General features: G+C 59.0%; 3 protein-coding genes across 3 annotated transcripts; 2 read left to right on the top strand and 1 right to left on the bottom strand.

Moving 5' to 3' along the window:
• Window positions 1–48: 48 nt before the first annotated feature.
• GGTG_02909 (exocyst complex protein EXO70) lies at window positions 49–3,109 on the top strand. The gene is made up of 2 exons (XM_009220685.1): window positions 49–477; window positions 556–3,109. The coding sequence occupies exons 1-2, from the start codon at window positions 267–269 to the stop codon at window positions 2,244–2,246; spliced, it is 1,902 nt and encodes a 633-aa protein (XP_009218949.1). The 5' UTR covers window positions 49–266; the 3' UTR covers window positions 2,247–3,109.
• Window positions 3,110–5,240: 2,131 nt separating this feature from the next.
• GGTG_02908 (hypothetical protein) lies at window positions 5,241–5,912 on the top strand (the record flags this gene model as incomplete). The annotated part of the gene is made up of 3 exons (XM_009220684.1): window positions 5,241–5,359; window positions 5,417–5,516; window positions 5,856–5,912. The coding sequence occupies exons 1-3, from the start codon at window positions 5,271–5,273 to the stop codon at window positions 5,910–5,912; spliced, it is 246 nt and encodes an 81-aa protein (XP_009218948.1). The 5' UTR covers window positions 5,241–5,270.
• A 1,675-nt stretch (window positions 5,913–7,587) lies between these two features.
• On the bottom strand, window positions 7,588–7,971 carry GGTG_02907 (hypothetical protein; the record flags this gene model as incomplete). The annotated part of the gene is made up of 1 exon (XM_009220683.1): window positions 7,588–7,971. One exon carries the CDS (start codon window positions 7,969–7,971, stop codon window positions 7,588–7,590), a length of 384 nt encoding a protein of 127 aa, XP_009218947.1.
• Between the last annotated feature and the right edge of the window lie 4,501 nt (window positions 7,972–12,472).

Here is a 12,472-nt window from a genome sequence, read left to right as displayed (position 1 = left end):
ACGATGGACGCACTGTGCCGCTTGACGTTGTCCAAGCTTCGCAGGCAAGGCCGCACCCCAGATTCCCCCATCATCACTGCAACCCCCCAGCCAGGCCAGCCCCCCTTTTCAGGAGCAGCCGACACGAGAACGGACACCACGACGGCATCACGGCGGCCAGCAGCTGGCTTCGGTGCCCACGACACCCCCCGCTTCCACCCGCCCTCGCCCAATTCCTCCGCCCGCCGCCGCTCTTTTGCGCCCAGACAGCTCCGACGGACGCCGCCATGGCCGTCGGATTGGCCAATGGCCGACACGCCGCCGAGGAGGAGGCGCGGGCCGAGGTCGACGTGCTCAACTCCCGGCTAGAGAAGACGACGCAGCTGACCAAGAAGATCGAGGCTTGTCTGGGCAAGCTCGAGTCGACGGGCAAGAGCGTGCGTGAGGTAGTCGGCCCGCTCAACGGAGAGACCAAGAAGCTGCAGATCCTCGGCAACAGTGAGTGGCCGTTGCATGCTACATAGCTGCTAGCGAGGGGACGCTGATACCGACCGCCCTTACCTCCCACTCTTGCAGACATTGAGAGCGTCCTCGCCGCCATCGAGCGGCTGCGCGTGCCGGCCGACAGCAAGAATGACGAGGAGCAGATCATCCGCATGGGCCCCGAGAAGGCCGGGCTGTCCAACTACCTCAACTCCATCAAGCGACTGAACAAGGCCCTGTCCGACATGAAGGCCTCCAACCTGCGCTCGACGCAGCAGACCATGGCCGACCTGCAGCGGCTGATCAAGTCGGGCAACACGCAGCTCGAGAACCAGTTCGACCGCATCCTCCGCACCGAGACCCCGCGCTCGCTCGAGCCCCTACTCTACATCACCAAAGACAAGCCGTTCCCGCTGCTGTCGCAGGAAAAGGTCACGCGCCTGGGGCTCATCTACTCGTACGTGGCTGGGGCGCAGCGGCAGGGCGCCGAGTCGCCCGTGGCCCAGATCTACGCCGAGGTGCGCGGGCCCTACATGGCCGAGACGCTGGTCAACCTGGCGGCCGCCAGCGTCAACACGGCCAAGAAGAAGCACCCGGACGCCGTGTACCGCGCCGGCACCAACGGCATGGCCATGTACGTGCAGGCCATGGAGGGCCTGTTCCTGGCCGAGTACGAAAACATCACGAGCATCTTCTCGCGCGACGACTGGGGCCCGCTGTTCCAGACCACCTGCCAGGCGTCGCTGGCCGAGTTCTCGCGCACGCTGCGCGAGCTCAACGCCCACATCAAGGCGCACCTCAACACGGACTGCTTCCTCGCCTACGAGATCGTCGAGGTGGTCTCGAGCCTGTCGAGCCGCCTCGAGACGCGGACGGGCGAGCTCAAGAGCTCGCTGGCTGCGTCACTGAAGCCCGTGCGCGAGACGGCCAAGTCGACGCTAGCCGAGCTGCTCGAGGACACGAAGCGCCGGGTGGCGGCCATGCAGACGCTGCCGGCTGACGGCGCGTCGTCGCCCATCATCGCCGAGACGATGCAGAGGCTGCAGACCATGGTGGAGTTCCTCCGGCCCGTCTCGAGCGTCATGGTGTCGCTAGGGGACGGCGGCTGGAAGTCGCTGGCGGCGTCGCGGGCCGGCGGCGGCGACACGATCCCGGCGCTGGCGTCGTTCGACGTCGGGGCGGACGGCAAGGAGATCTTTGCCAACTACTGCGCCGATACCATCGACGCGCTGCTGCTGTCGCTGGACGCCAAGGCGCGAATGCTGATGGGCCGCAAGCCCGTGGTGGGCGTGTTTCTGGCCAACAGCATCACCATCATCGAGCGCTCGATCCGCGACTCGGACCTGGCGCCGCTGCTGGAGCAGCGCCTAGGCATGGTGGAGCAGTGGCGCAAGAAGGCAACGGCCATGTACACCGAGGCCTGCAAGGACGTGTCGATGCACCTCTTTGACGTGATCCACACCAGCCGGTCGGCGCGCCCGTCGTCGGGCCACGCCGCCGTCGACTCGGCCTCGATCCTCAAGCAGCTGAGCTCCAAGGACAAGGAGAGCATCAAGGCCAAGTTCACGGCCTTCAACGCCTCGTTCGACGAGATGGTGGCGCGCCACAAGTCCTTCACCATGGAGCGTGAGGTGCGCCAGATGTTTGCCCGCGACATGCAGCAGATGCTGGAGCCGCTCTACGTCCGCTTCTGGGACCGCTACCACGAGGTCGACAAGGGCAAGGGCAAGTACGTCAAGTATGACAAGGTCACTATTGCCACCACCTTTGGTAGTCTGTACTAGCCGGCGGGCCCCCCGCCGGATCGACGGCCTGCCGTCCCAAAACAGTAAACGGTTCAGCCAGCGTCTCATTGCTGCGTGCATACTTTAATCCAACCAAACAACCAACTACCTATCCATCCATCCATCCATCCCATCCATCCATCCATCCATCCATCACAACCACCACCGCCTATCCCCAACACTAGTGTGGCCTCCAAGACAGCCGGTCCTGCGCACGTCCCTCGGTTCAACAAGGCGCTGTTACTGCCAGGGCCTGCTGGGTCTGCCAAGCCTGGTCCGGTCTTGTCACATCTCACTTTTCCTTTCTGCCAGCCTCCTCTTTTGGCAAGACGCTGTTCCAACCCACGCCGGCGGTGACCCATATCAGTTCGTGGGGGTCCAACGCTCGGCAACCGATCCCTCCCTTGACTACCGATGGTCACCGACCACCCGTCAACCGATGAATCGGCCTGATGTAGAAGACGGATATTATTGCCATCTGTTGATCTCTTTTCTTTTATTCTTATTTTTTGTTCACTCTCCCCATCCCCTCCTTACGGGAGGGAACCGGATTGTCACTGGGTTCAAGGGTCATGATACCACATATACAGTCTACTACACGGCGTTTCCGGCGTCCTTGCTTCAGCAGAAAGAAAGATATATACTTGCAGACATCACCCATTTGTACTGGGTGGCCGGCCGGCACGCGGGGTTTCGGCCGGCCACAACGCCCTTTGAGGCCGGGGGGAGGATTCATGCCTGCCGTCGTAGACATGCCTGCCGTTGTGGAACCGACCTACGCACCCCGAAAGCCTGCCTTGGGGGACTTTTTAGAAATCAAACCAACAAAATTTCCCTCCAGGGTGCAAAGCCAGAGGATCTGCCAGCCGCTACCTCTATTGTGGCAAGGCTTAATAATATAGTGATTGGTGAGAGGAGAACGACAGGTCACTTTTTCCCTCTGCTGGCTTGCCTGCCCGCCTGCCTCCCTTCGGTCCGTTGGGGGAAAGAGCAAGAGCAAGAGCAAGAACCCGGATCCGGCTCGCCGAGCCGGTGCTGGGACTAGACGGCTAACCCCCAGGCCCAGACCTCTTTTCACCCATGACACACGGGCTTGACGCCCTCGCCCCTTTGGGAAACGGGTGCATTGGCGAGGCCTGGCGACTAGGCCGCCTTGAGGCAAGGCAAGGCCTGCAGGGCGCCTATATCGATTCGTTCGCCCTGTCCCATCCGCTGGCTTGATGACGATGGGCGATTGGCGCGAGGAAGCAAGCGCCGCATAGGGACTTGTGGATGGCGCCACGTCCGTGGGCTAGCCGGTGGTTTATGCGCGTGTTGAGTGAGCGAGTGAGTGTGTGAGTGAGTGTGTGTGTGCACAGGCTCGATGTGTCTTGGTGAGAGCACTTGGGGGTGGTGGTGCCCGCCAGCGTTGCCTTCTCTCTTTCTGATCCTCTCCAACGCATGATGGATGAACATGTAGGAGACGGGGCCGGCATCCATTCCATCCAAGCCTCGACGTGGGTGTTATCTCCGGCCCCCATTTTCTCCTCCCCTCTCTCGTGCTCCTCCTGCTTCCCAGCTCCTCCCCCAAAAGCCAGTGTACAGTAGGCAGGGATGTGATGCGATGCCAGCACATACCCACATGCCTTACGCCCTGCCCATGCCCTACCCTGTCCAGGCCCTCCCCCCCTGGACGCAAATCACACATCATCAACAAACGCCCCCTCCAAACACTAGGGTCGCCCCCTGGCAGGGCGGTCGGCAGGCTGCATATGGCGACATGTTTTCTGCGGCCCGGCCAATACTGAGTCGGGACATTAGAGCCCCCCCAGCGCTCGTCGGACCGGGGGTGGAGCGAGCACGCGCGGAGTTCGAGAGAGAGGAGAGGGATGGAGACTTTTTTTTCTTTCGGCGCGGAGACTGTTACGCCCTGTCTGCCTGCCTGCCTGCCGCGGACATGGGTACGGACGCCTTGCATCTGCATGCTGCTGCTGCGGGCCTGCCTTGTTCTTGTCTTGTCGTTCTCCTCTTTCTCTCCTCCTCTGGCGCTCTCTCGTCTTCGCGTCTCGAGCGCCCTCCTGGCTCTGTGAGCCGAGCTTTGTAGGATGAGAGGAGAGGGGGCGGCGGATGAGGAGAGACACGCAGATGTGAATATGCCGTATCCTTGTTCGCTGGGCGTTGCCTCCATGCCTGTCTGTCTGTGTGCGCCCGGAGTACACGCAGACTAGCATAACATGGCACAGAGACCGGCCGATTTATTAGGTTGCACTTTCTCTTGGCCCAGCGTGCAATGCAAAGCCCCGTGTCCGACGCAGGCCATACCCGGGCCACTTCAGCTTTTGTCGAAATTGGCTGCTGATAACACGCTGACCATTTTCGGAGTTCGGTGTGGAAGAGAAAAGGAGATGTGAAAGAGAGCAGGAATATATTACCTTGTAGCACATAGTAGTACATACACAAAAACAAGACAAAAAAAACAAAAAAAAACATAATGGCAAGCTAAAACGGATGGACACTGACCACCACCGCTTGACCCTGCCGCGCCCTGCCATGCACATCCTCCCATCCCATTTCTCATAGATCCCTGTCGTTGGTCTCCCTTCCACCCCTGCCGACTGCGACTCTGGAGTGCCATCGCCCGATTGCTCTGCTCGCCCGGCCCCTTCGGCGGGTGGATCTCTTTTTCTGTCTCTCTCACTCTCATCTCTCATTCTCACTCACTCCTGCTCGACTCCCTGCCTTCCCACCCTTCACCTTGCCGAGAGAGATATTGAGGCTGGTGACAGGTTGCATGGATCTGTTGGCCCACGTCGTACAGGACCGACCGGCCTCTTCCCTCCCCTCTCCTCTGTGCAAGGAGGAAGTGAGAGCGGAACAGTGACGGCGCCCGCCCCGTCCCTGGCTTCCCCTTTCCTCCCACCCCCAGCAATAACTAGCAGCTCCGACTGGCCGGGCCCCCCTGTCCTGTCTCGTCCTCTCTGGCGCCTGCTGCCCCTGTCTTATTTATTTATTTTCCTTATTAGACTAAACCAAGCTCGCGCAGCCATGGTCCACCGCCCAACCAACAAAAACCCTTACAAACCAAACCAAACAGAAAAAAAGGCTACTGCTGCTGCTGCTGCCCACCTAGCCATGTACGTTGGCTTACATACGTGGTTGCAGCACAATAACGCTAACACACAGACACTCAGGCGCCACACTGTACGCCCACGCCCCCCTAGCCTTCCCGGCAACGTCGACGACGCGGCCCCGAGCTACTGTCCTGCTGCTGCTGAGGGGGTGTCCCGCAGCGTAAGGCTCATCCCGGCTACCTTGACCCTGCCCGGCCCGATATTTTGGCGGCCGCGTCCTGTCCTTGCTGCTGTTGCTGCTTGCTCCGCTTTTTTTTTTTTTTTTTTGGCTGCTTGCCGCTTGCTCCATCTTGCTACTTGTTGCTGCTACGACTTCGTATCCATTGCCGGCAGCGTGAGACAACGCGTGTCGATTTCTGTTTGTTGTCATTATTACCTGATGGGCTTATTCCCGTCTCGACTCCACAGCACGCCTTTTTTTGCAGCATCGGGCGGTCGTGCGACTGTGACGGCCCCGGCCTCTTGCCGCTCTTGATAGCCCCATCTGTCTTTCATGTAGGTACCCCTTTTCCGCTCTCTCGCCTTGCCTGCCGGCTGGGTTTCCCTCTCGGCCTAACGCAAGCCGGCAGAAACGCAGCCAAAAGAGAAAAAAAAAAGCAAAAAAAAAAAAAGCAAGCACGCCGCGTTGGCTAGGTAGGTATCCTACCTACTACCCGCCTGCTGCCTACGTACCTACGCAGCCAGCCCCCATCCTGCACAACCATTCCTTCAGAGGGCCATCTACATGCAGACAGCTCGCCCCCTCCTCATACTGTGTTACTACTTCTCCCATGCATAGTTTCACGCTTGCGAGCTGGGCATGACTGTTGCACTTGGAGCTGTTACGTCTGACGCTGCGCTTTCCCAGCCTAGCCGGCTGCATTCTACCTTGCTCCTTGGTGACCAAACCTGTTTTCAGATCCCCGATCAGCAACCCCTCTCTCAGTCTCACTCACTCACTCACTCACTCACTTGCGAGCCGGCATCTGATCTATGCTTTTGCCCATGCCCTCCCTGCACTTGACCCGCCCCGTATCGCCAACCCCTGACTCCCCCGACCACGTCTCTCCGATGGTGTGCGTGCTCCGGCAGGCCCCAGGGGGGGGTTTAGGTTTCGGTAGATACCCTCTACTACAACATTGAGCCAGTCCCTTTCCCCCCATCCTCCACATCCCCAGTCCACTCTTGGCCTCATTGGGATCTCTTTCCTCCCTCTCCCGCCTCAATCTATACGCGTATCCCCTACCCAAGGGAGCCGCCCACTTGCCTGCCTCACTCCCGCCCTTCCCCTCCCTCTCCCCCCTCCCGAGCCTAATCCACACCGATACATGGCGTAATGCAGCATTACCAACCTGCCCCGGAACTCCACACCTCACCCATGACAAGGACGTGGAATGGAGAGTTCAGACAGACAAGCAGGGGAGGGGCCAGGGAACCCATGCGTATGCACATATGGGTGCAAGGCAAAGCATCCATGTGCCTAAAAATGGGCTGTGTGGAGGTGAGAGCCAGCAGCTTGGGGGGGCGTGTATTTGTGTGGTGTGAATGACCAGACAGCAGCAAAGAACCACTACCCTCCCCCCAAACGACCCACCGCGTTCGCTCGCTTCTCAACGGAGTGTGGGTGGATAGTCCCGATCGACGAGGAAACGCGATCCTCGGCGTCTTGGCAGGCGTGTGGGCCATCAGGCGCAATATGTGCATACATGGCCCGCCGAGCGAGGCAAGAGCCCGCTGCTTCTCCTCATTCTCGGGCGGGCGGGCGTGACGCGCTTGGAGGGGGGGGGGAGGGACAGATGGCGACCAGTGACCGGGCGGGCCGAGTGAGAAATGGTGCCGAAACGGGCAGGGTGTCAGGAGAGCTGCAGTCCCCCCTCGGGCCTGCCTGGGCTGCCACCTCATCCTTCTCTCGTTGCATGAGGGAGAGAGAGAGAGAGAGTGAGAGAAGAACAGAAATAAAAGGCGCCATGCCGGATACGCACTAGGCTAAATCACGCGAGCAGAGCAGCAGGCGCCATTGGGTACCACCAGGAAGCAGGAGAGGAAGAAAAGAGAAGCAAGGACCAAGGTGCGTGTCTCCCGGCGCGTGGGGTTTCCCACCACCCTCAGCCCGGGTATACAGGCCCGCGCGGTCTGCCGGTCTCTCTCTCTCTCTCCCAGTAGACTACCTTGGTGGGTGGACATACACACACACACACACACACACCCCTTGCCACGCACGCAGCATGCGTGTGTGGTAAGATATCGGTTTGTCACAAGAGGACGGACCCGACGCCCGGTCTTTCTGTCTGCAAGCGAGGCTGCCTCTGCAACGCACTCCCCCAGATGGGCAAATCAGAATCGGCCATGTCTGCCTGGCCCGTGTCGGAAGAAGGGCGGCCCCGGGCTGGCATTGGCGGGACCAGACATCTGCCTGCCTGCCTGCTGCACACGCACGCTGCAGCTGCAGCTTCACCTCCTTCGTTCGTTGCCAGAGACGATCGGCCAGTGGACGATGCGAGTTGCAGTGCGTGTGCATGAGCAGGCCACTCGCTCACCGTCTTCGTTCGCATCCCGCCTTCCCCTCCTGCCCTCCGCCGTCCTCTGCTCGCCCACGGCTGGCCAGGCTCTCCCGGGTGGCCGGCCTGTTGCCTCATTCGTTGTTGGCGTGCAGATCGACAACAGCCGCTTGTGAGCTGGGCATTATCACACTCCCCGTGGCAAAGAGAGAATCATCATCTCGGCGCCTTTTCACGTTCCCACATAGCCTGCAGGTGTTTTGACCAGAATATCTTCATTTCATTCTCATTTGATTTCCCCTACCCGAGCACTAACGAAAAAATAACTCCCAATCCGACCGACCTAACTCGAATGTCCATGAGCTGTTGTAACGAATGAAATCGACTTTTTTGGAGTATCGCGACACACTGCTGACGTGCCCATGCAAAACGACAAGGCCACCTCCATTTCGACAGTAGAGTCCAACAGCCAGTAAGCCAGTGGTGTTAAAAAGAACATCACGACAACGCCAGCCCAGCTCCCTGGGTCATGATATGGGTGGGGCAAGAGGGCGATATACAATCGTAAAAACAAAATCACAGGCTGACCAACACCATGGTATAAAACGCTCATCAAGTGAGGCGAGAGGGGCTCAGACGACAGAGAAAACAGGAGAAACAAGATGGGGTATGACGCTGCACAAAAAGACAAACAAGGTAAAAGAGTAAAAGAGAAGGATTCCCAGACTGCCCGAAGGAGCAGTTTACCTCCGTCTCGTCAGCCTTGCATTGCATGTGGGCGGGGCAAATGCAGGAGGCCGATTTGGGGCAGACAGGGCGTGGAATGAGTGAGGGGGGCTGTGGCAGGGCAGAGCAGACCGCCCAGCTCTCCCAGTTGGCCAGTCGGCACGCTGCAGGTTCATGTGTATGGGGAGGACAAGGTGGCAGGCGTGTTGCGGCAAGCGAAATGCAGCTGCATCCCATCCTATTCGCATCGTAGTGTCTTCCGCCGACCTGAGGGAGGTGTATCGTTGGGGGCAAGGGATGGGTGCGGGCTGCTTCTGATGGCTCCCACGCCCCCCAAAGGTTCCTATGAGGGTGCATTGAGTCGAGGCGGATGGGGGTTTCCAGCCAATGGCAAGGCGAGTGTGGCGTTGCTGACTCCGTAAGCAGGAAACAAGTCCCCGTTGGATCGACACGGCTGGCTCCGGCTCGCTGACGGCGCGCTCGGGAGAAGAATGAAACAAAATCGGGATAGAAAAGGAAGGAGCAGAAAGCTCCGAGTGGGCCGGTCGTGATATGGTGGCCGACTAGAGAGTGTTGGATGAGCTTAGGAGGGGCACTTGTGGCAGTAGTAGTGGCCTCCGCAGTAGTCGTGGGTGCCAAAGTCGACGGCCTTGCAGCAGAAAGTGCAGCAGTAGTTGATGAGAGGCTGGATCTCCTCGGCGGACATGATGGCGGTGGGCTTGAGAAGTTGTGGAGGGTGCGTTTTGTTTGTTTGTTTGTGGAAAGCTGGACTGGACAGTAGCCAAGGTCGAGACTGGGAGAGGCTCAAGAAGGTTGTTTATATGTGTGGGCGAGGAGAAGAAGGTTTGATGGACTGGATGAGGTGATGGGCGATGATTTGTGGGTGTGTTTCGTGGTGTCGTCCTGAGGTTGGCAAGTGGGAGGAATCTGGGGTTTAAGTAATGGACCAAGGTTGTGGAAGGAGCCGATGATGCTGATCGCTTGGGTCGAGGTACTAAGCCTGCCTTGACGTGTTTTTTCGACTGGTGGGACAGCACGTCCAGAGTATACCTGTCGGCGAGAGGCTGAAAAGGGGAATCGGGGTTGCAGACCAGCAGCTGGCGGGGGGGTGTGTGTGGAAAAGTGAGCTCGAAAGTGCTGCATGTGAGTTGGCTTGACAGGGGCCTGGGAGGGGAGGGGGTGTTGGTGTGCGAGATCTGCATACGTGGGCCTAGTCAGGGCGTCAGGGCGTCAGGGCGTCGGGGCGTCAGGGTGCCAGGGCCACTTTGCGCGGAGAGAAGCAAAAAAAAAAAGGACAAGGGTCTCTCAAGACGAACCCTGCCCTGTCATCCATTCCACTCACCCCCTTTTTCTGTATCGCTAGACAACCACCCAAGTATCTAGCCCGACGCACGCGTGGTTTTTTCTGGGTGGGGTGGGGGAACAGCCCTCGGACAAGACGGGAAGTCAGCAGCTGGTGCCCCAATGGAAGTTTTCCAGAGCTTCGGTTGGCCGGATAGTGCGCTTCGCCGTCGACGGGAATGGATTGATAGGTGCGGTGGTGGAGTGGCTCCCACCCGAGCGTGATCACGAGGGCCTGAGTGGCAGTATGCAATATAGCATAGTATGGAAGGAAGGGGAGGAGGAGAGAGGAGGAGAGGGGGACGGCTTGGGGGAATTGGGACCGTGAGGCTTGCTGTCCCCAGAAGGTTGCTTTGGGCCGCTTTTTGCGCTGTCTCGCCAGGCCTGGCCTCCTGGCCTCCATGTCTGTCACGCTCTGAATTTTGCTTTTGCTCACTTCCCGTTGACCCTACCAGGTGGGTTCCCCACGGGAGGGGTGACCCAGGAGGTACCTACCGACCCTGGCCCCACCTCGTGTGGCAATATCCACTTGGGTACCTGCGCTGGCATTTTGTAGTCGCCAGGTATCTCCCTGGAGACGGCCAGGCTTCTGCAGGACGCCGCCACCCAGAATGCGTCCATTTTAGCAGAATGTAGAATGCCCAGGTCGTCTGGGCGCGGCTAGCCCGTGGGAGAATAAAAATCAAAAGCAAAAAAGTAAAATATGCGAGGGGCGGCTGCAAGTCGACTGAAGCAGCATGTACAAACGAGCAATGGATAGAAGGTCTCAATGGTGTGGGGGCAGGGCGGCAGCTGTGATTGGGTCGTGGCCGTTCGCAAGGGGCCAAAAGTGAACGAATTCAAAGAAAATGAGAAAAAGACGAGGGAAAATAGGCTCCAACAAACCGGGCGTGGCCCATCAGAGCGACCCAGGCCGCCACAGAGGAGGACAGCAGGGCAGGCGAGATTGGGCTTCCTATTTCGGGGTGCATGGTGGTGACGACGACAACGAAAGCATGGGGGCACACGGGCGGCGGCGTTATGTCGGGAGCTGCCCGTTCCAGCGTGCCAGCCTACTTCCCACCCCGGACAAGCTGAGGAAGGTCGCCCGGCTTGCCCTGGGAACGACATGTGGCTGCATGGCCTGATATTCGAGGTGGCACAAAATAATGGTACGGCCCTGGCTGACGGAGGCAGGCGGCGCAGAGGACACTGCAGAAAGGAAAAAAGGGGACAAACAAGGACACACAGGGCAGGGACAACAGGACAGGGACGTGAGTGAATGTGACAGAGTGCGGCTGATTGACGGGCGAGCAAGGGGAACGGCAAAGACCGACGGACGCACACAGAGGCACGACACTCGGTGGACATGCCGCCCCCTCTCTTTGCTGCCTTGCATTATTTGCTGGCACGTCGCAATCAATGTCGGTCCATTCTGCAAAACACAAAGTGCAGCATGCGAAGCTATCGTGAGGTGGGGAAGCGGTGACGGGGTCCAGTTGTTGACTCTACGTTACCTCGTTGAGCAGCCCAGCGTTGTGATGGCTTTGCTCGCTTGGTTGCGAGGCGGTGAGGAGATTGTCGTGCTCGTTTTTCGCCTCTGCCATGATTTCGTATGTTTTGTGACGGAGCCAGCTGTGAGCACAAGCTTCCATCCATTTGAGCACAGCTTGGACACACCTGGCTTCCATCAAACACTGGTTGAGCCCCATTTCAAGTTTCCACCGACTAGGTATTTCGGCCACCACGGATCAAATTTGACCCAAAGCAAAGCCAATCAAGCCATGGATCGGGGCGCTGCGCAATATCAGTCGCAGCGCAGCCACAGCAGAAAAAGGCCCAGGGGCACAGGCGCACAGGATGCCGCCACCCTAAAGGATCCTGTTTGACGTAGTTTGGCGTCGGCAAGTCCTACCCAATACTGGCCATGCATCACCCCCCAACCCGGCCAAGCGCAAGCAACTATCGCCTGATTCTGCCCTTTGCTCTCTGGGCGACGTAATTTCCACTCTAAAAGTTTTGCGGGTTTTGCCAGGGCCGCCTGCTTAGTTCCTTCTCTGGCGAATGTCCGAAGCCAGACGTGGCACGTGGCCCCTCTTTCCCTCCCGTGCTGCACCTGCCATTTGATGTAATCGCTCCCGAAACTTTGGGGCGCCGCTAAGTTTTTAATTTCCCTTTCCTTTCGTCCACCTATCGGCCTGCGTCCTGATGATGACATCTGGGAGCCGTCTAAGCTCCTTGGCACGGCTCCTTCGGCATCGTCACCGCCATCACATCCGGGCCCTTTTTTTTTTTTCTTTTTTTTTTTCCTATCTCTCTCCGAAGAGTCATACGACGGGAATCCCCGCCTTGATTGGCCCGCCCCGGGCCCCTCACCCATCGACAGACAGCAGAATGGGAGAAACCGGCGAGGCCCGAGGAGGGGAGAAGGGTGGCCCGCCCACGTTGTGGCTTCTCCCGGCAGGAGCCTATCAACAAGCCTTACTCTCCACCCCTCGTGACCCAGTCCTTGGGCTGTCGGTGCCGTCGATCCCCTGGGGTCCGTCGCCCTACCCCACTGATCTTCTTTCCATCTGAAACAGGGCATTCGGGC

Source organism: Gaeumannomyces tritici (assembly GCF_000145635.1).
Source record: "Gaeumannomyces tritici R3-111a-1 unplaced genomic scaffold supercont2.2, whole genome shotgun sequence".
Taxonomy (NCBI): domain Eukaryota; kingdom Fungi; phylum Ascomycota; class Sordariomycetes; order Magnaporthales; family Magnaporthaceae; genus Gaeumannomyces; species Gaeumannomyces tritici.
This window is presented reverse-complemented; position numbering and strand designations above follow the sequence as displayed.

Coding starts and splice junctions, on each gene's coding strand:
- GGTG_02909 (XM_009220685.1), top strand. CDS start 267: ATGGCCGTCGGATTGGCCAATGGCCGACACGCCGCCGAGGAGGAGGCG. Junction 478..555: donor GCTGCAGATCCTCGGCAACA/GTGAGTGGCCGT, acceptor CCACTCTTGCAG/ACATTGAGAGCGTCCTCGCC.